Source organism: Bidens hawaiensis, unplaced genomic scaffold (assembly GCF_021521415.1).
Source record: "Bidens hawaiensis isolate Kalapana, Puna unplaced genomic scaffold, B.hawaiensis_p1.1 tig00079915_1, whole genome shotgun sequence".
Classification (NCBI taxonomy): domain Eukaryota; kingdom Viridiplantae; phylum Streptophyta; class Magnoliopsida; order Asterales; family Asteraceae; genus Bidens; species Bidens hawaiensis.
In genome coordinates this window covers 1-22,894 of record NW_027503635.1, presented here as the reverse complement: position 1 = coordinate 22,894, position 22,894 = coordinate 1, and the positions used below count along the sequence as shown (strand labels likewise).

Here is a 22,894-nt window from a genome sequence, read left to right as displayed (position 1 = left end):
GGTTGCAGGAGAATAAGTGGCATGTCACAGCTGTTTTATGTTTAGTAGTTAAAGAGTGTTTTATGTTACAGTTGAACCTATGTTTGTTTAGCAAGCTTGAATGATTTCCTTTTATGTTATGAAGTACTTGTGACTTCTTGTGTTTTTGTATGAACGACCTAGGAATTTATCTTGAATGCATGTTGGTTATGATAAATAGTTGTGTGATGGTAAAGCGTCGCCTTAGGAGTTAGCGTTATTATAGGAGATGGTTCCTCGGGAAGGCGATACGAGACTTGGTACATCGAGGGCTTCATGGACAAGCTACCGTAATAGCTAAAACACATGATCACCGCTCGACGACTACAAGTCAGGAGTAAGAGAGATAACCCAGAAAGCAAAGGCGATTCAATAAAGAGTGTAAATATAAGAAGTTTTCTTTTTATAGGGAATAAGTTAGGTTTCGTCCCCGAAACCTCTTTAAGGAGGGAAGACTTGTAACATCCCGAAATTTCCAAAATGATATTAATTATATTACTTAATAATAGAGGGAAAGTTTACTCGGATTATCGGGAAATAAATAAATAGAGTAGGAGTTGGTATGGGTCGGGCTAGTGTTGGGTAATGGATATGGGTTATGGACTTGGGTTATGAAAGAAGGAAGGAGAGTCCATGGGCTTAAGCCCATGATCCCTAAATATAAATACCATTAACCACCATTTAATCCTCATTTCCATACACACACACCCAAAACACACACGACCCGAACCAAGATCCGAAGGCGAAAACCCGAGCTTGTTGGTGTTGGAACGTCGTGACGGACCAAAACAACATCAAGGCTTAACCGTGTTCGTAGTTCGACTCGTTCAAGGTACGTTTATAGTTAGAAATCGTTCGTATAGGTTCGGTTTGATTTGAAAAATGATAGATCTGAGTTTGTATGGTAAAAACGAATCCAACAAAGCTAATCTTACTGAAAATGGTTAAGATTTGATGGGTTAATCGATTGATAAAAAGAACCCGTAACCTATATGCCTAAATCGCACCCCTTAAACATCGATGTTAGGTCGATTTGATGGTTGGGGTTTGTAGGTGCTGGTCAGACGATCCCGTGGGTACCTAAATCGAGTTATTTGGTTAAGAAACGAAGGTGATTAAGGGATTTAAGAACGAACAGTAGCTGCAGACGACAACTTCGCCTGCAAGCTAAGTTCGCCTGATGAACTTCGCCTGCAAGCTAAGTTCGCCTGATGACAACTTCGCCTAAATCCAAGTTCGCCTGATGACAACTTCGCCTAAAGCCAAGTTCGCCTGATGACAACTTCGCCTAAAGCCAAGTTCGCCTAAGGTTTAACTTCGCCTAAAGCTAAGTTCGCCTAAGGTTTAACTTCGCCTAAAGCTAAGTTCGCCTAAGGTTTAACTTCGCCTAAAGTCAAGTTCGATTAGAGAATAGATTAAAACGATAAGTAAAAGTAAGCTAACACTAGGCCACCAGATTAGATCAGGCGAGTATTGATACGTGTAACTTATACAGTCAGCCGAGCTCAGTTAAAGAAGGGATTTACAACTATCAGAGGAAGAAGCAGAGTTCAGGTGAGTTTCTAGCCCCATTCCTTGTTATGTTTTCGGGACTGTGTGCATACTCGATGTGTTGTTAATACATTTATCCTAAGTGATAAGTGTATGCCATATGTGATATATGTGATGGATATGAATGATTGCTTGTCGGTACGCGAACGATCTTCGGATATTGTGCGTACTGTCAGGTTAAAAATAAAGGTACGAATATTATATATCGAGGATGTATGAATATTACAAATGAATACTTGTCAGGGCTGTGAACGATCTTCGGATATTGCACGTATCGCCAAGGATAGTAAATTCCAAGTGGTTGATAGTGTGTACGAATGTTATGATGTGACTGGTTTATTACGTAAATACCGAACTGATATGAAGTGTGATATAGGCAGGTAGAGGTAGAGTGTGTTAAAAGTGGCAAGAGTCTAGCAAGGGTGTTAGTGGCATAACGTGAGCGCGTGATAGGGAAAGCCTGTACGTGCCATCGTTATTATGTGTGTATGATTGTTGATGTGACATGCTTATTATGTAAATGATATGAAGCGTGTTGTAGACAAGTAGAGGTAGAACGTGTTAGAAGTGGCAAGAGTCTAGTAAGAGTGTTAGTGGCATAACAATAGTACGTGGTAGGGTAAGCCTATACGTGCCTTCGTTATTAAAGTGGCAAAGTGGCATAACGTTTTACGTTATTAAAGTGGCAAAGTGGCATAACGTTTTACGTTATTAAAGTGGCAAAGTGGCATAACGTTATACGTTATTAAAGTGGCAAAGTGGCATAACGTTTTACGTTATTAAAGTGGCAAAGTGGCATAACGTTTTACGTTATTAAAGTGGCAAAGTGGCATAACGTTATACGTTATTAAAGTGGCAAAGTGGCATAACGTTTTACGTTATTAAAGTGGCAAAGTGGCATAACGTTTTACGTTATTAAAGTGGCAAAGTGGCATAACGTTATACGTTATTAAAGTGGCAAAGTGACATAACGTTTTACGTTATTAAAGTGGCAAAGTGGCATAACGTTTTTTCGTTATTAAGTGGCAAAGTGGCATAACGTTATACGTTATTAAAGTGGCAAAGTGGCAAGGTGGTAGGTGTAAATAAGAGGCTAAGTGGTAAGTTAAGCAGGTTAGATGCGAAAGTGTGAATACACTTACCTTAAGTGGTAAGTGTATAGATGTTATACAAGTAGCTATTATGTAATGCTTGTCGGTACGTGAACGATCTTCAGATATTGCACGTATCGTCAAGGAGAGTGATTGTCAAGTGGTTGTTAGTGTGTATGTATTCTATGATGCGACTTGCTTATTATGTAAATATTGTATTGGTATAAAGAGTGCTGTAGACAAGTAGTGGTAGAGTGTGATAGAAGTGGCAGAGTCTAGTAAGAGTGTTAGTGGCATGACGATAGTACGTGGTAGGTAAGCCTATACGTGACTTCGTTATTAAGGTGGCATCAAGTGGCATAAAGTGGCATAAGTGGCTAAGCTGTAGGGGTAATTAAGAGGCTAAGCTATAGGGGTAATTAAGTGGTTAAACAGTGGCATGTTAGACAGTGGACTATGTGTCTTCGGATACGTATATATTGTATGAAGTGGTTGTATGATAAGTTGCTTGATTAACTAGAACTCACTCAGCGTAGCTGACTTTTAGTATGCACGCAGGTGAGTAGGATGAGGCAGCTCGCTTGAGGAGACACGTGGCACTGAATAAGAGGCTGGCATCGGAAGACTCAAGACGTTTAAGTTAAATGTTTCGATTATTTTGAAAGACAAAATGATGTTCTAAGACAAGACGTGTTTTGTTATGAAATGTTTTATGAAAGTTTTTATATTCCGCGAAAGTTTTAATGAACTCTGATTTGTACGAACTGTGTTTATGAGTAAATCCGACGTTAAAGTAGGGCTACCGGGTTCGGGGCCTTACATCCTTGGTCGTGCACAGCCTTTTATGTAAATAAACATTCTGAACAAGAAAGGGGAGTGCCAAGGTTAGTAATAAATTATAAACCTCTAAATAAGGTATTAAAGTGGATTAGATACCCAATCCCAAACAAAAAAGACTTGTTGGACAGGTTATATGATTCGCTAATATTTTCAAAATTTGATTTAAAATCTGGGTATTGGCAAATCCAGATTGACCAAAATGATAGATATAAGACAGCTTTTAACGTTCCTTTTGGTCAGTATGAATGGAACGTTATGCCTTTTGGGCTTAAAAATGCCCCTTCAGAATTTCAAAAAATTATGAATGATATATTCATTCCATTTTCAAACTTTATAATTGTTTACATAGATGATATATTAGTATTTTCAAAATATATTGAGACTCATTTTAAACATTTAAATTTGTTTAAAACTATTATAATAAAAAACGGACTAGTTATTTCTAGTCAAAAAATGATGCTATTTCAAACAAATGTTAGGTTCTTGGGACATATAATTGAAAAGGGGAAAATAGTCCCTATCAGTAGGAGTATAGAATTTGCAAATAAATTCCCTGATAAAATTATTGATAAAACCCAATTGCAAAGATTTCTAGGGAGTTTAAATTATATCACCCTATACTATAAAGACTTAGCTAAAGATTCGTCTATATTATATGATAGATTAAAAAAGAATCCTAAGCCTTGGGACGAAAATCATACAAAAGCAGTAATAAAGATAAAACAAAAGGTCTCTAATCTTCCGTGCTTAACCATTGCTAACCCAAATTGGGATAAAATTGTAGAGACAGATGCTTCAGACATAGGTTTTCGAGGAATACTAGAACAAATTTCTCCTCAAACTAAACAAGAATATCTTGTCCGATTCTATTCAGGAAAGTGGTCTGATGGCCAAAAGAATTATGCTACCATAGCTAAAGAAATTTTAGCAATATTAAAGTGTGTTCTAAAATTCCAGGATGATTTATATAACAAAAAATTTATAATAAAAACCGACTGCCAAGCGGCTAGATTCATGTTTAAAAAGGATTTTAAGCATGATGTTTCTAAACAAGTGTTTGCCAGATGGCAGTCACAGTTAGCCCCCTTTGACTTTGAAATATTATATAAAAAAGGAACTGACAACAGTCTTCCTGATTTCTTTCCAGGGAATACATAAATGAGAAGAAAAATTAAAGTTCCTTTAAAGATTTCATTTAATAATATAGAGCAGGATATAAACCTTCATAATCTAATTATAAGAGATCAAATGCGTAGAATCCATGATATACAGCTTGATTTCACTGTTCATCCATATGATAGACTAAGAAGGATCAGATTTTATTATAATACAATTTATAATGCTAGAGAAAGGATAAAAATCCTAAAAGAAAAGGAGAAAATAATTGGCTTAATTTTGTGTTTTCAGGAATGATTCCTCGAGGAAGAGGAAGAGGCTCTCCTAATAGAGGAAGAGGTAGAGGACTCAGTATTAATAACAGGCAGGAAATAGTCCTAGCCCAAATGGGAACCAGGAGGCTTATAGCCTCAAACATTGCTTCTAGCTCAAATGCTGCCTCCAGTTCAAATGTTGTTAATAACAACACAAATGATACAGAAATTCAAATTGACCTGAATGATCCGTTATATGAAAAGATTAGGGCCATGATACAGGCCCAGAAAGAAGAGGAAGCTTCAAAAGCTCCTACTTATGCATATGTTACTCAAGACAATGATGAGGAAGATTCCTGGTTCATAACCGAGAGACAAAAGAATATAATCCTTCTAAATCAAGAAGATATCGAATCTTTTGATGATCCCTGGATACTTATGCAAAAATATATTGAACCAGCTTCATATGAAGCGCCGTCTTATAAAACACGGCAATATTATGAAAATATTCTGCGACTTACAGAAACTGCAAAAATAAGACACTTTTATCCCGGAGAGAGAGAAAGAAATATGTATAATTTTAGTGAAGTTTTTATAAAAACAATTATACCTCCTCAAAAATGGGGGTTAAGTACCCTAAAAGAAAGGGAATTCATATATCCCGAAACAACTGACAGGCAAACTTATAAATATACTATTGGGATTATATCCATGGATTCGAGAAATGTTTGTTTTATGAGAATCCAAAAAGAAAACATTCATGGTTTATAAAAGTCAGTGATAATATCTTCAAACAAGGTATACCTTGTTGGTTTCCAAAATGGTTCATTCTATATGGACCAACAGTCCAGATTCTTCCTGAACCATTTAAAGAGTTATATTTGGAATGGGTAAAAGTATCACCCAATCTTATAGAAGAAAAAAAAAATAATTCATGGTTTGAGGGAATAGCCTCAATGTACTTTTTTATAGAATTTTCAATTCTATGGATTTGGAAATGGAAGCCGACCACAGGCTATACCCTAAGGGATAATTTCTCATGCCTTAAAAGGACTTGTTATACCAAGTTCTGGACAAAAATGACCAGGATAAATATGTCTACCAACAAGATTGAAGGCCAGGATACGGTGGATATAATCACCTCAAGAATAGAATATTATAAAACCCAGATGGTAAAAAGACAACAAAAGGAAATCAACAGTCCGTTCGAACAGATTTCGAAAAGGTTAATAGAAGGAAAACAAGAAGTTTCAAAGTCTGAAATTATCAAGTCTTATATAGAAGAAATGAAAAGAGAATTAAAGAAACATTTTTCTACAACTGATTCCTCAAAGGCCATGTCCATTTCGTCTAATAGTCAGGGAGATTATAATGAGTTTTCTTGTTTAGCAGGAGAGGCACAAGAAATAGAAGACATCACATGCCTAGATGCAGACTTGGAGAAATATCTAAGAAAACTCCAAGAAGAATTCATAGACCAACCGGGGGAATCTTCCCAAAGCAAATCCGACAAAGAAAAAGAAAATGTCCAAAATTAATAAAGCTTATTCCCTGTTCATAATGGGAATCTCTGAGTGCTCTGATAAAGCTCTGACAAAAGGAGATAGCCTATAAATCTTGATAAGATTCTCCGACATAGCACCATAATGGAGACTTTGGATGCCAATTTAAATGGCCCTGCTCTTATAGAGCATCTTTACTTTTCTTTAACTTTTGTAATTTTAATTTATTTGTTTTGTACTTTTCCCGTATGTTTTCCCTATAAAAGGGGAGTTAGATTTTAGATAGAGGGGGCGAAGTTTTAGCACCTCTCTTCTTTCCTTTCAGTACTCTTGTATAATATCCAGCAAATTAATAAAAACTTCAAGCTTTGAAGTCTTACTATTGGAGTGTTACTAGTCTGTCATTCTTATTCAAGTAAGAAGTTCTGATTCTATTATATTTGCATTACAAATTTATAAACTATATGATGGGCTAAGCCCTTAAAGTATTGAATCATGGCATGATAACACCCCTTTAAGAAATGGTTCTAAAATTATCTAAGTAATAATTAAGTAAAGGTTAAAGCAATTTACTGGCTAAGTTAAAATTATAGACTGGCAGTTAGTATGTAAGGAAACTTGGTCCGTATGTTTAATTTGTTTTTAGGACGCCTTTTCATTCCTTACAAACTATCTTGACGGTTTATTATTTTGTAAAATAATGGTAAACTTATTGACGGTTTATGGCTTTGTAAAACTTACTTATCCATGTCTACTCTGTTACTAATGGTATATATATATATATATAGGTCATGTATATTTTGAAAACCTTCTCCACTTGAAAAAACTCCCAGAAACTCATCATGTGGCTTACACTGAAACACATCACCTGAATTTACATTTCATTAAATAATGAAAAAAAGGCATTTAGGTAAATTAGCAAATTTGTCCCTACTCTCTCTTCTTGTCATCCCTGTCATGTTAGGCTGAGGGGTGTGGAGCGCGAGAAAGGGCGCGTGAGGCCATCCGCTCGCGCCTCGGGGCGCGAGCACCACACCACCGAGGCGCGAGAGGGGCGCGAGAGGGGCGCGAGCGCGCGCCCCGGGGCGCGAGCACCACACCACCGAGGCGCGAGAGGGGCGCGAGAGGGGCGCGAGCGCGGATTTCCAGGCGGGCGCAAGGGTGATCGCGGGAGAAGAGAGAGGAAAAGCTGGTGGGCCCACCCAAAAGAGCCGTTGAGCTCGGGTTTTTTTTTTTAAAAACCTTTACAAAATCCTATATAATACCCCTAAATCAACCCATTTTAACCATATCAAACACAACTCCAATCTCCAAATTCATATATAATATCCCAAACTCCTTTATAAAACCCAAAATTTTTTTCCTATATATAACCCATTTCATATAAATCAATTACCACAACTTCAAAAAAAAATCCAAAAACAACCCATCGTCCCAATTTTTTTTTTTTAAATAATGTCGTCGTACTCGTCCACAATCAGTGATCAACAAAAACTTCATAACATAGCAAATATCAAGAGCCGTGAGATACACGGGGATCTTCGACATGAGTTGGTTGAACATTTGTGGGCGAGGCGACCAGATGATCTTGTATTAGATTAGTTTTATTATTAAATATTATTGTTTGTTTAATTTTTAGTATGTTTTTTTTTATTATGAATTTTCAAAAAAATGTGTGTTTTTTTAAATAATTTCTTGTTTTTTTAATAATACGTTTTTTTAATACATTTATAAAAAAATAAAAAAATAAACCGCTCGCGCCCCCTCTCGCGCCCCTCCACACCAGGGCCAGGGGCGCGAGCACCACAACCAACACCCATCTTATCAAGTTTCTCTCTCTGCCACACGTCACAATATTATTGGCTGGAGCCCCTACTCGCGCCCCCCACACCCCTCAGCCTTATGATTCACCAGAGAAGATTTTGGAGCATTTAATTTCTTTAATTCACATATTTCAAATAGCTACCTTACAATATTTAGTACTTACAATTAAAATCTTGTGTTATGATTTGGATTTTTAAAAATCCATATAGTTTAAAAATCAAATAAACTACTTGTCTTTCGATAATAATTGTTATTACAATTATTATATTTTTGTAACACAATATAATTTAACAATATTTATTTTATAAGAGGTTCGATTATTTGTCAGCATCATTTAATAATTTTTTTTACAATGCCTTGAATTCTTTAAAATCTGACATAACAATAATACGATATTATATATTGTTTAAAATCTTATACATGTAAAAATTGACAACATTATATATATTCATGTAAAGGGTTGCCATGTATTTAAAATAAGTAAACATTTATTACTAACACTTTTTAAGTTAAAAATAATATGTAATACCCCACCAATGCTAGGAGCACATAAACAGGAATATGCATGTTGCATATTAAAAAATATTTTACACTATTTGTAAACATGTTATATATTAAAAAATATTTAACATGTTTAAAAACATTTAAACATGTTATATAAACATGTTACATATAAAAAAATATTTTATATTATTTATAAACATGTTATATAAACATGTTATTACTTTTATTTATAAACATGTTACATATTAAAAAATATTTTACATTATTTATAAGTAAGTTACATATTAAAAAAATATTTTACATTATTTATAAACATGTTATATAAACATGTTATTACTTTTGACTAATTTTAGAAAAATTATCACATGTATTAAAATATGTAAACATTTAAGTTTAACCATTTTTTACACTAAAAATTACTTTTTAAAAGTCAACATGTAAAATTACTTAAAATTATTTTTGTATGTGAATTAAAACTATGTAAAATTACTTTTAAAATACTTCTAACTAATTTTAGAAAAATTGTTACCTAGTATTAAAAATAAAGATGAACACCTAGTATTAAAAATATGTACTTTTAATACTTTAAAAAAATTATAAACTTAAAATTTGTAAAGACAAACCTGAAATGTGTACTTACATACTTTAAAAAATGTTAAATTCTTTCTAAACAAAGTTAAATTGTTAATAAATATGTAAATTGCTTTTAAAAATACTTCAACATATTTAAAAAATTGTTACATGTATTAAAATATCTAAACATTTAAGTTTAATTTAGTTTAACAATTTTGTTACAATAAAAACATGTGACAATTTTATTTTATTTTTTTGGATAAAAACAATTTTTAACAATCAAAATATGTAAATATTTTAATTAAAATGTGTTACATATTCTGCTCAAATATTTATGTTCACTTAAAAATATTTTTAAGCATGTTAAAATATGTAAACTTACTAAAGCATATTTTAAATTATTCGCAATAATTGTTACACAAATTAGTTTTAAAGTTACTCGATTTGAGTTACCATCTAATTCTTAAAAGTTCAACGTAATTTCGAAACCTTATTTTACATAATTAATAATAATATGTTATTTAATAAACATACTGAAACTTATTAAAAGGCAAGGGCTAGTTTGTATCTTTTATAAAAGTGTAGGGGCTGAAAGGGAAAATAATCCAAACAATCTTCATCTTCTTGATGACTCTCTACGGGGAATTCCGGCCACCATCATCGTTTTTAGGCAGGATCTTAAACACCAATTTAACAACTAATTCATCCATTTGACTCGTAATTTGTAACCAAAACCGTCGAACGTTTTTTAAGCATAAAATCTTAAATTTATCGATTCTCTCTCCACCGATTAACTTGAATTTCCTTTCTGATTTAACGAACAACTACAACCTTCGATGTTCTTCAAGTTTCTTTCTTCAAACTTGATATTTTTTTTTATTAAGTGTAGAAGAAGGAAGATTTTTATTTGGTTTTGATGATTTGATATCTGCCACCTCCATGGCAGACAAAAGAATGGACAAGTCAAATTACCAACTCACCCTTCTAGTTATTAAAATAAAGAAAAGCAAATCAGTTGTTTCAGTAATCAAATCCAACCATTCATCAAATATATCAACAACGGTTATGGGGGAGTTTTCAAGGTTTTCTTATCTCATGTGGGTTTTTATTATATCCTTACCCTATATATATATATATATATATATATATTCAAATAAAAATAGAAAGTTTCTTATGAATTGTAAGAACCAATAGATTTTTGACATGTGTCATTACAAATTATGGTGAAAGAATAATTCTAGAAAGCTATGTCGGCTATATTGGTGAAAGAGCAATTCTAGGAAACTGTGTCGGTTTTTGGTAATTTTAAATCTCAACCATTGATTAACATGATCCAATGGCTATGATTTATTTCTAGCCTTCCTAAGAAACTAATTGTTTTTAGGATAACCATCCCCTATATATATATATATATATATATATATATATGGAGAGAATCAAGAGAGAACTCTTTCTTAAAGAGAGAACTAGAGAACTAATAAAGAAATATTTTTAATATAATTAAAAAATATATTTTTAATTTCTGTTTTTGCCATTATTCTTATATTTTGTTACCATTCACTCGAAAAAATAATAAAAAAAACTCGTTATAGTGCACTTATGCAACACATCGACTTTTTTTTATTGCATATGTGCACTAGTGTGTATTTTGATATGTGCAATAATGTTGAATAGCATATATGCAATTTTTTGTATTGTATTGGTGCAATAGCGTTATATTATATACAAAAATACCAAAAAAACAATATAGTGCATATGTGCATTAGTGTTGTATTACGTATATGCGATAGTATAGTGCATATGTGCATTAATGTTGTATTACGCATTTTGAGTACAACTATTGGTGTTGTATTTGCATATACTCAATAGTGTGTATTTTGTAATACAATTGTGATGTATTATATGTAATAAAACACTATTGTATATGTGCAATACACATTAGTGCACATATGCACTACATCAACGGTTTTTTTTTAAGGAACAATATCATCTTATTAGAAAGAGGAAAGAAAAAAAATCATAAATTTTTTTTTTAAATTAAAAATAATTTTTATTAATTCTCTAGTTATCTCTTTAAAAGAAGTTCTCTCTAGATCTCACCCTTATATATATATATATATATATATATAATATATATATATTAAAAGACAACTTTCTTGAGCATATGAATTGTACTCTTTGCTTTTTATGTTATACACCTTTTCAATGTTGAGTATCCTATATCTTGGGTTCGATCCATCTCTTGGCTTGGTTGTCTCTTATCTTTAATGCCTCTCTTGGCTTTTCTTTTCTTTTTATAATGATCTTTCAAACGTCTAAAATAAAGATAATATATAATATATTATAAGTTCATTATTTCAACTAAATAAGATGATCATCATATTACTATATATATTAAATTACAACGTTTGGTTGCATCAAAGGTTGTACACTATGTAACAAAAATTGTATCATAGGTTAAGAAACTAAGTGTTTTTCATTGTTTACCATCACTACTTGCATAGTTACACATGGATTTTAAAAGTTTGTGATAATGTGCATACTGTTACTTTACTATATACATATTAAAAATAAATTGTAACTTTTGGTTGGTAGATCATTGAGCAGCGGTGAGTGTGTGCGTTTGAACGCAGAGACTAAGTAATGTTTGGTGGCCCGTTTTACTACAAAACATTTTAAATCATAAATTAAATTTTGACCGCAGCCAAAATGAACCAAAACAACCTGCAATCTTTTTACTTGGCTTTGCTGGGCTGCTTGGTTTTTTTAGCAATCGTATACTCCACATTACAATTATCGTTGACTTTTGATTTATACAAACTAGATTTTGACTTTTCCTAGTTCCATACCATTTTTTTTTTCTTTTTTTAAAACTACCACAATTTCCATTCAATTTCAAATGCTTGACAGAAACAGATATACAAAGTTAAGTAAACTAAAGTACCAAAATTTACTAAAGTTGCAGCATGGTCACATCCTCCTTGTGACCATGAGAAAGGCATGCAATTATTCAAAATATTACAGGTCGGGTCACTAAGTTTTAACGGGTCTAAACAGGACAAGGGGGTTCGACGGCTAAAGCTTTTGAATCAAACAGATTAGTGCGCATCAAAATGAACTTTAGGCTTAGCATAGATATTCTGTTTGCTTGGATTAAGTTCAGAATTTGTAAAATTCAATCAAGAAACTAATTATATATAATTACTGTTAGTCATTTGATACTTTTTTTCTAAAACAGCCAACTTCATATAGAACCCACATTGGTCAAAACACATTTAGACCACTTAAGCAAACTGCTGTTACGTTCTAGATTTACCCATTGAAACCATTACCCCCGCCAACCTGCTCCTACTGCAGGCTTAGTAAAAACCATAAAATAAGCACCAAATATATATAATCTGAACAATCAGTAACGAAGCGCAAGGACCCCATACATATATAGTCAAGAAATCATTGTGTCATGATTCAAAACCATCACTACATATGTAAATATCAAAGCACATATTACTTACGAAAGGTTAACTGCAATTTGTTCATATTTATCTGATTTCACTAGCTTCTGCCAAAAACTCCAAATCCAATAGAAAATCTCCATATCCTCATTCCTCTTGACTGTTCCATTATCTTGCTTCTTCTAGGACAACTGTTTGCAAATTAACAAGTGAGGCAAAGCATGCATCTATAAAATTAACTGATAAAAAGAGTACCTTCTTCCTTTATGAAGCTAATTGTGTTTTCTTCACGGGGTAATGCCATTAACAGGGACTTCAAGTCCATCAACTGCTTTTGGACTCCAGAAGACACAATCTGAATTTTAGTATGGCCTTCATCTTCTTGTTGAAGTAGCTTCTTATATGTAAACTGAATATATATAAAAAATAACGGGTCATCTTTGTTAGAACAACTCCATTAAAGGATAATGAACATTTCATCAAATAATAAACCACATATATATAAGACTTACATTGACAGCATCACTTTGTTCTTCGAAAGGAATTGATGATCTAAAAGTTAGAGATCGAGGACGGCAACACCAAAGTACAGCATCCACAAAAGGTATTGATTCTTCATGACTTTCTAGTTGTAGCTCAACATGCTCCAGTTCATAAGGTGGCAACTCAATTGCCTTTAGCTTCACTAACTCTGTGAATTTCTGCAACGCAAATGGAATAAACATACAAATTTGTGTTGGGATTGTTTTCATATAACTGTTTACAACAAAGTACTACATAAATGATCGATCAAAGAAATGAACCTGACTATAGTTGGCATGAATATACAAATTAAAAACTTTGATATCAATTTTCTTGTCCAAAAATAGCCTCAGCTTGTGGAACCAAAGAGCATCTATACAACCATTGGGGTAGCATTGCATACATGCTTTCGAATGGATAAACCAACGTATAGCCACTTGAGGGGGTATACGATCTTTGTAAATAAATAAACCCAAACTGGGGGCATTGAGCTCAATATCTGCCAGATCGTAGTTCGAAAATAACGCCAGTATCTTCAAAGATCGACTTATCAGTGTGAAGGTAAAGTGGCCACTTATCATGTTTAGATCAAATTTCTATTTGTGGTCACTGTGGTGCACCAGACCACGTTTATATCTACTTTCAATGTTGTTGGTTTTTTTTATTTTTTAATTAAGGATATAATAGCCTGCTACTACATTAACTTTAGTTAAATGGGTAAATATATAGTGTATATGTTTAAGGAATGGGAAAGATGTAATTTTTTTTTAAGTTGAGGAAATATGTAATTAAGCAACTTTGCAAGAGAAAATATGTAAATGCTCCTTTTTACATCTATCATTATATTTTCTCTATCATCACTCGCGATCACATTAAAATTTATTAAAAAAATAAATAGATGATGAACAATATTCTTCCAAATTTACTCATCTATTTAAAATTTTTTCTCTCTTTTTCACTCGCAATCACTTACAACCCTCTAAAAAATTTTAAAAAGCTCTCTCACATAATTATAGAGGAGTCATTATAAATACTCTAAATTGGCTAAAATAAGCAAACTCAAACACTCCCTGTATGTTTTATTATACGTCACGCATGTTGTATTTTTAAAATTAAAAACTATACGATTATAGTGTGCCAACTTACGATTTATTGGTTTGATTGTGGGACCATGTAACTAGTTCAGCATTAAATCTCAACACTTCTTCAAAATCATTTTTTTAAACGGGCATACTTACCAAAAATCACATTTTTAAGGATATGTCCCGTTGGTTTATGAATTTTTAAAGTTTTCTCAAAATATTGAATTTTTAATCTCAATAATGCACATATATTCAAATAAATAGTTATGAACGTTAAAAAAAACTATCAAATTTGATCTCTAGCCATAATTTCAAATATTATGAAGTCAAAAATATTTTGGCTCTGTTTGGAATGGTTTTTATCATACTTTGTGTTTAACGATCATAGGTTCAATTTTACCGTCACCAACAATATAGGGGGCAAATTTAGTATTACAAATAACTCTCTTACACAGTATGATCCTCCTACTGTAATAATTCAAAAATTGGGGCTTTTGCTTGTCCATAACATATTCATATTCATAAGTTACAAAAATGCCTAATTTAGTGAAATTTAAGCTATGTTCTTTGATTAGGGATGCCATATTTCGAGTTGGAATTTTCTATGAGCTTTTAATATTCTATAAGAATCTGTAATAAATATGTTTTGAGGTTCAAACACCGTATAATCAAAAATCACCATGAACATGTACTATTTTAAGGTTAAAAAGTAAGATAAAGATGCGTTTTGGGCATTTTAACAACTATGGCTTATGGGTTCTTCATATGGTCTAAGTTTTATGAAAAAATATGCATAATAGTAATAATAAAGTTCATAATCTGATTTTGTATAAAGGTATCATAAAGTAACTATAACTAAAAGATTGTGACATTAAAAATGTGTGTAAACTTACTAGAATGGTGAAAGGTGGTGTTCTTGACTTGAATTGTTGGGTTAGAAAATTGTCTAGGAAGATTGGAATCTTCTCAACTTCCTCAGAAAATGGCTAAGTATGGAACTCGAGCAAGCTTGAACCCTCGAGCACGAATTTTACTAGCTCGAACATGATATCTTACTCACGTAAGATTATCTTCTGAAATTCCTCTAAGTGTTTAAAGCTAGCTACACTTCGTCGAGCAAGGATATTCTTCATCAAGCACAGTTTCTATTTGAGCAAAAACTTGGTCTATCCAAGCTTAAACCAAATATTACAAGTATTTTGATGGGTCAAGCATGGATACAATAAAGGAAGATCTCAATATATTCTAAGTAAAGCTTCGAGCATGGTTCAATCTCGAGCAAGTTTCGGTACCGAGCATACTAGAGTTGTTCTCAATAAACCTTAGTGAAGATTGAAGAGATCAAGAAGAATATGTTTGCTCGTGGGATTTTTCCAAGCAAAGTTGGGATAAGTCATGAAGATTGAAGTCCACTGGAGTAGAATATTTTCTAAGGAAAATATTCTAAGTAAAGGTTGCTCGAAGACATGTTTCGAGCATACTCAATGTTACAAGGTCTGCTCTACAAGGATATATCATACTCGAAGACCTAGTTTACACGTGTGTTTATTTTATTTGTATTTTGTAATCATTAATGTTTCTAGAAGGAACATCTATGGGCCTATATAAAGAGTCCTAGGTTTACATCATAGGTACGCGTGCATAAACGATAAACAAGAGACTAAGACCTCATTCATGCAAATCTAGTACAGCCGTCATTGAATACGAAATCCTAGACGTTCTATAAAAAGCCTAAGGCTATCCGCTACGGTGGGGGGCTTCGAAGCCCTTCCACAGTGCCACGTCAGCGCCACGTGGGCACTAGAGGCATCAAAGCCCAAGGTATAATGCCCCTTTAACATAATATAACAAAATTAAATAATAATATAGTAATACCAACATTTTAATTTAAATAAAAATAAAAACCATACAAATAAAAAACTAAAAATAAAAAACATACAAATAAAAAAAATAAAAATATAACTAATATTCCCCGTCATCGTTTGCATATTTGGCCAAGCCAGCCCACCACATACAATTCGGATCCCATGGGTTTGGGTTTGAGTTCAGGTTTGAGCTCGAGCTTGTGTTCGGATTTGGGTTTAGGTTCGAGTTAGGATTCATGGTTGTGAAAGTTTCAAAGTTTTAGAGCAAAAGGTGTGAAAATGGTTTTATGTTCGTGTGAAAATGAAAGTTGTTTGAGTAAAATTGGGAAAATTGTTTGAATTTATAGAGAAATGGTTAAAATATATTTTTTAAATGGCTAGTTTTATGACCATTGAGGTCCTCCCCCCTCCCCCCTAAAATAAAAAAAGCCTCTCCTTTGCGCCGGTCGTCCAGAAGCCCCCCCCCCCCCTCATCTGCGACCCCCAGCGGTGTTCCCCCTCCTTCAGCGCCCTCCCCCCCCCCCCCCCCCCCCCCCCTTCAGCGCCCATAACAACAAGCCTAAACACTTCCATTGTTCTTGAGTGAATATTTTAATATACTGGAAATTTTTTGAGTATATTTGTGAGTGTTTTAGACAATCATATTGTTATACCAACATCCTAATTATAACTGATTCTGCCGGATAGAATCAGTGGGTCTTCATATATATTGATTTCGTGTGTGTGTTCTTATCAACTGCTTGTTTAACACGAGATCCCGGTTCTAACATGAATTATCTTATGGATCTTGAAGAGAGTCTTGTGAATTGTTTTTAATTAGAACGTTATGGTTGGAAATTGGTTTATAAAAAGAAGTTTTCTAAGAGAAGAAATTGCATGTATGTAAGAAGGTGTAATGGTAATGCAAATTGGAAAAAGGTAATTCAGTAATTTGATATATTAGTGGGAGAAGTATGTACTATTTAGTTCAAATAATAAGTTTGATTTTTATAAGAAGACTAAAAAGAATGACATTTTTGTTCAATACTTTAATCTAAAAAATTCACTTACATTCACTCATCTCCTACAATAACTACCACTCCACCGCCCACTGCCACCGCAGCCGTCACCCACCGCCACCACCTCGCCAGATAATTCACTGGAATTTTTGCCATAACTTTTTTCTTGAAAAGTTGCCGAAAAATTTTGCCAGAAAGTCGCCGAAAAAAACTAAAATGGAAAACACTATGAAAAACACAACGGAAAAAACACAATAGAAAAACACAATGAAAAACATAATTGTATAACACAAATTGATAAAACACAATTTTTGATTTTTAGTTCAAATAATAAGTTTGATTTTTATAAGAAGACTAAGAAGAATGACATTTTTGTTCAATACTTTAATCTAAAAAATTCACTTACATTCACTCATCTCCTACAATAACTACCACTCCACCGCCCACTGCCACCCACCGCCACCACCTCGCCAGATAATTCACTAGAATTTTTGCCATAATTTTTTTCCTGAAAAGTTGCCGAAAAATTTCGCCAGAAAGTCGCCGAAAAAAACTAAAATGGAAAACACTATGAAAAAACACAACTATGAAAAAACATAATTGTATAACACAAATTGATAAAACACAATTTTTGATATACCACAATTTGTATAATAACCCATTGTTTTTTTTAATTTTTATATAGTAATATGATACTCATATAAAAGATTAAAAAAACGCTCATTATTATAGTGATTTTGTTTTTGAGAAAATCACTGTTTGTGTCCCCGTGGTTTAGGGTGGCGACACAATGAGTCCCCGAAAATTTTTTTGAATTGGTTGAGTCCCCGTGGTTTTTGATGTTCGGTTTATTTGTACATATTTTAGTTTGCTAATTTAGTCATTTAATCGTTTAGTTTAGGAACTTTTGTACTTCATACATGTTTATTGTGTTGCAGGTCACAGGTACTTAACACGCTTAATTTGGACCTGTACGAGCATGGAATGAAGACCCGGGATGTCCAGCACACTTACCGAGGCATCAATATGGATTTGCTGAGAAAAGAGACCCATCGCGTAGCGCGATGGGTGTTGAAGGTGGGGCTGGAAAGATTTACCAGGCGTTGACTTGTAGTCCATCGCGTAGCGCGATGGACCAGGAGAGGAGACCATCGCGCTACACGATGGTCCTCAGAATCGTGAAAGTTAGCGTTTTTTTATATATTACATCTTGACAACCCGAGACGCTATTCTAGACCTTCCAGGCGATTTTTCAGAGCAGCAAAGAGGAGAACCATCACTTCCAATCATCTCCAAGCATCATACATGTCCCACCAGAGCATAACCGAATCCCGAGAGATGCCGATGCGCGGCTAGTTCCTTCGAGTCATATCCGGGATGTATAGTTTGTAATCTTTCAGTTATTTTCTCATGTACTAGAACGATTGATTGTAACTATCTTTGATGTTAATCTGTGAGTATTGATGTCTAGTATTATTGTGCACAACGTCAGTTTAGGTTTATTTCGATCGGAACGATTAGTGTGCCAGTTGCTATGATAATTGCTTGTAGGATTGTTTTGACCTGTTAATTGCAAGAAAGCATACGTTTGCCCTTAGTTGAGTCACACTGGCAGGGACCGTTTAATAACCAGTGCCGTGTGTTAGCGAGCGTGGATGCCTAAGGTTTAACCAGTTAGTCAGTCTATAGTTGACACAGGATAGTTTATCTGTTACGTGCATGAGATTGCTTACTTGGATTCCCGGGTGTGATTTGTCTTTGTTAATTGCTTGAAAGTTGTTTACGTGTTTAATCAATATTAAAACCAACTTGTTTGCTAGTGTGATCAGCACTTCGTTAATTGAATTACTTCATAATGTTAGGAATCGTTTACACTTTACACTCACCACATACTCCTCGTGGTTCGACACCCTACTTATCCTGACTAGCTTAGGTGATTAGGACCTTGATTTAATTGCTTTTGACTAGATAGCGACAGTCTAGCACCAGTTTCAAAAACGAACAATTTGAGTCCATGTGGTTTCAGAAACGAATAATTTGAGTCTCTGTGGTTTCAGTAAAATGAAAGTTTACCCTGAAAGTTAAGTAACGATAGGGACTCAAATGGTTCATTTTTGAAACCACAGGGACTCAACAAGTTCAAAAAAAATTTCGGTGACTCATTGTACCTCCGCCTTAAAACCACAGGGACGCAAACAGTAATTTTTTCTTATCTTTTTTTAAATGTCATTAAAAAAGCTATGGATGTTTTAAAATGATAAGGGAATTGGCATGTGGGGAGAGAAAATCGACAAATGTGTTATCCTTATTAGACCAAGTGTAGTGGGGCGATATTGAGGGCAATATCGCCCCAATATCGTCGTGGACCCTCCCCCTTGCAATTTTTTTTTGTCCACCGGGGGGTGGGGGACATTTCCTTGTCGCTGGTAAGAAAGTTGTTAAATGTTTATGACCGTTACAAATGGTCAAATAAAAAAAAATTACCCAGCACACACACACACTATATATATATATATACACCAGTATCTCAAACGAAAAAATCACCTTCAACAAATATGTTAATTCTTTCAAACAAAAGCACCTTCAATCTTACAATTCTCCACACGCATACAAAAATGAATCCGATAAACAACTCGAACACCCCATGGCCTGGTTTTAGACAATACGCTTCTCCATTCAACCAACAAACGAACTCTTCAAACACAAAAAACCAACCTTCCCTAAACTTATGCTCTAATAGTCAATGGTCCATTTAATCACATATTCAAGATTAAATCTATAAGTTGTCAAATTCTTGTTATTCTTGAGTCTTATTATATTCGATACATGTTTTGTGACAGCTTCTCTTCCTGTAGCAACACGCGATTTCAGTTCCACTAGTACATATTAGAATTTCATGTTGGTATGAATAATATTTAGGTTTTACTTTTAATTTTCAGTTTCACCCCTAATAGTATATATAATATACATCTATAATTTGTTTAATTTTTATTTAATTTAATTTTTCTTTAATAACTTGCCTTCATTATCAAAGATAAACTGAATAGGTTGTGTTTAATTTTTGTTTTTCTCGACATTATGGTATAACTTAAAATTAAATATACTAATAGAGGGGCTATATGCTTTGTAACAGTATGGTTTTGAATCTTAATCACAAATGTGGTTGTGATTGCGTCAGGTGAGACATTTTTATGTTAAAAAACTTTTACACCTCATATTTTTAGTGTTAATGTGACAGATGACCTAGATAGGCGTTTGGAGGTCTTTGAGTTTGCTCTCATGATTCATATTGCCTTAAATTTTGATATCAAATAAGTGTGTTAATTAGGCCAATCCTGAGAGCATGCCAAGGCTTGATATTACACCCCAAACACTGATCAGTATGACCGGTTAAAGTATATATCGACTTTAACATCAGTTATAGTTCGTATGTATGTAGCGTCTAGCCAGGGATCATATAGGGGATGTTAAGTAGCCCATATCTGGATACTGACAACGTCGAATTCTTCGCGCATATTCTGTTGACTTCTATACATTTTCCCAGTCTAGTTATAGTATGAAGCAAAATAACTATGGACAGATCGATATGTAAAACTGTTTGCGATTGCCAGCGATATTTAGTTTTCAACACTGCAATTTAATGGTACGAACTAAAAGTTGACAGCATTACAAACACACACACACTCTCTTGTTCAACTAGCCTTGGGATCAACTAGCTTGAGACCCTGGCTTGCATCCTCACAACGTCTGATGTAAGGATCAAGTGGACCAGTATCAACCCCTGCTCTCATTTTGCAGCCATTAAAAGGGGGTTTTTGAAAGCACGGCTCCATCGACATGGCTCGAGTACAAGGAGGATTTGGCACTGTTTCATCCTTGGGCATATGTAAAATCCATGGCCTTAATCCACCAAGACCTTGAGCCACATAACCAAAGGTTGACCAGGGACTAGTGATGAGCTTATCAGTCAGGCTCAGCAAGTAAATTTCTGCCCATGCTTTCCTATCATGCTTCTTGTTCCCGGTTTTTTGACCCCCTTCGGAACTTGGTTGAAAAACTCCAATCGTATCACCATTAACAGCCGAATGCTCCCAATACAAATCTCTTAGTTTCTCATAATACTTGGAGGTTAAAGATGTCACTATAACGGATTTAGACTTCCCACTTACTTGTGATGCATTCATGTCGATTTTGGGGTAGGCACGTTATTCTCGAACGAGCACGCTAGTATTGTATCTGGGACAGCCTCGAGTGTAGATGTAGTAAAGTTAAAAGCAGCAGCCAAGAATCTAGGGTCAAAAGTTCTGATCTTGTTGCCGATTTTTTCATCTGATTTTGCTAAATAAACGCGATAGTATCTGGTTATGAGTTCCCAGACAGGATTTGAGGGGAAGAACAAATACCTGCCTAAGAAATGGAATACTGTTTCTTTTTTCTGGAAAGAGGGCAGCTAGTTCTTGTTCAAATGATTTTATCATGAACAAAGACGGGGCGAAATAGAATTGTGATTTCATGATTACCCATGAAACTTTTCGAAGAAATCTTTGATCTTGATCACAAAAAAAAGCTTGTCATAATCATCAAATGTATAAATCATATGTAGATACACAAAAGATGTATTTCCCGAATGTTTCACCATGTTACCGTAACACTCTGGGGATTCTTGATTCAAGTTTTCAAGTCGATTTCCGATGGGAAAATCTTTTGGAAGTAACCAGGTTGCTTCGGGAAAGGGTCACAGAAGAGATCAGCAGTGTCACCTTCATTGTCATAGACTAGCAGACGCGATCCGTGAGAAGCGCGTAAAGGAACATTGAGGCTAGACTCAGCATTCGGTTTCCTAGTCCGTCAAAAGGTATCCGTACAAGATACTTGCACTCGTTATCCGATGTTTCATGTTCACTGCTCACATGACCAGGTTCTAGTTTTCTTATGGTTCGGTTGTAGGATTCTGTGTGTGGTCCACATTGTTTGTGAAGTGTTTCGTATTGGCGTAATTTGGAAATGAGGTAAGATGAAGGTTTGTATGGTGATTCTTTACGATACAATGCCGATTCATACCTACTCAAGCAAGCTTTTACATTCTGAGAACCGCCGTCTTGTCCTGAAACTAAAAATATAATCGCGATGAATGGTTCGAAAAGAACTGAATCTGCATTGTTCAAAACATAAAACAAACCTTTTGCAGATGTAAAATCAAGATTTGTTTGATCAAAACCAGGATGAATGTCTGGAGCTGAATGTTGGAGAATGAAAGAAACTAAAAGGCTGATAAAAGAAATAATAATAACCCCTATCAATTTCTTCATTGGATTCAATCAACAATTTTCCCTGAAAACATGATGGAAAAAGATGGAGGTTAGTTCATAAATCATAATGCAATATTCTCATGTCATTTTTAACTTGATAGTTGTAACGACCACAATGTTCGACTTCAGTTGAGGCGATGAAATAAGCATGTAATTCGGGTAGGGCAACGGACTGATATCCAAGATTCGGTAGATCATTACATGGACCAACTAGACTGACACAAACGAGACGAAAGGTTAGCTTCTTCCTGCACAACCAAAGCCACTTTCTCCCTGACGCCGACATGATTTCTGTAAAGTCGGAATATGATCCATCTTAGGATATATATTCTGTTTGATTTGAACGTTAGTTAGCTGTATATTTGAAAGAATATTTAGCATTATCTTTCGAGT

General features: G+C 34.2%; 1 protein-coding gene and 1 pseudogene across 2 annotated transcripts; both read right to left on the bottom strand.

Annotated features, from left to right (window-relative positions):
* Positions 1 to 12,767: 12,767 nt before the first annotated feature.
* Positions 12,768 to 13,788, bottom strand: LOC143607160 (uncharacterized). Its single transcript, XM_077082705.1, has 4 exons — positions 13,529 to 13,788; positions 13,238 to 13,426; positions 12,981 to 13,134; positions 12,768 to 12,916 (listed from the first exon to the last, which is right to left on the bottom strand). Exons 1-4 carry the CDS (start codon positions 13,646 to 13,648, stop codon positions 12,894 to 12,896), a joined length of 486 nt encoding a protein of 161 aa, XP_076938820.1. The 5' UTR covers positions 13,649 to 13,788; the 3' UTR covers positions 12,768 to 12,893.
* Positions 13,789 to 20,845: 7,057 nt separating this feature from the next.
* LOC143607161 (galactoside 2-alpha-L-fucosyltransferase-like) lies at positions 20,846 to 22,518 on the bottom strand (annotated as a pseudogene). The gene is made up of 2 exons (XR_013148897.1): positions 22,372 to 22,518; positions 20,846 to 22,296 (listed from the first exon to the last, which is right to left on the bottom strand). The product of XR_013148897.1 is annotated as a galactoside 2-alpha-L-fucosyltransferase-like (transcript).
* Between the last annotated feature and the right edge of the window lie 376 nt (positions 22,519 to 22,894).

Bases quoted from the DNA above. Each gene is read 5' to 3' on its own strand.
- LOC143607160 (XM_077082705.1), bottom strand. From the start codon at position 13,648: ATGCAATGCTACCCCAATGGTTGTATAGATGCTCTTTGGTTCCACAAG. The intron at 13,135-13,237 runs GTAAGTCTTATA...ATATATATTCAG, and splicing joins AACAAAGTGATGCTGTCAAT to TTTACATATAAGAAGCTACT. The intron at 12,917-12,980 runs GTACTCTTTTTA...ATTTGCAAACAG, and splicing joins TAGCTTCATAAAGGAAGAAG to TTGTCCTAGAAGAAGCAAGA.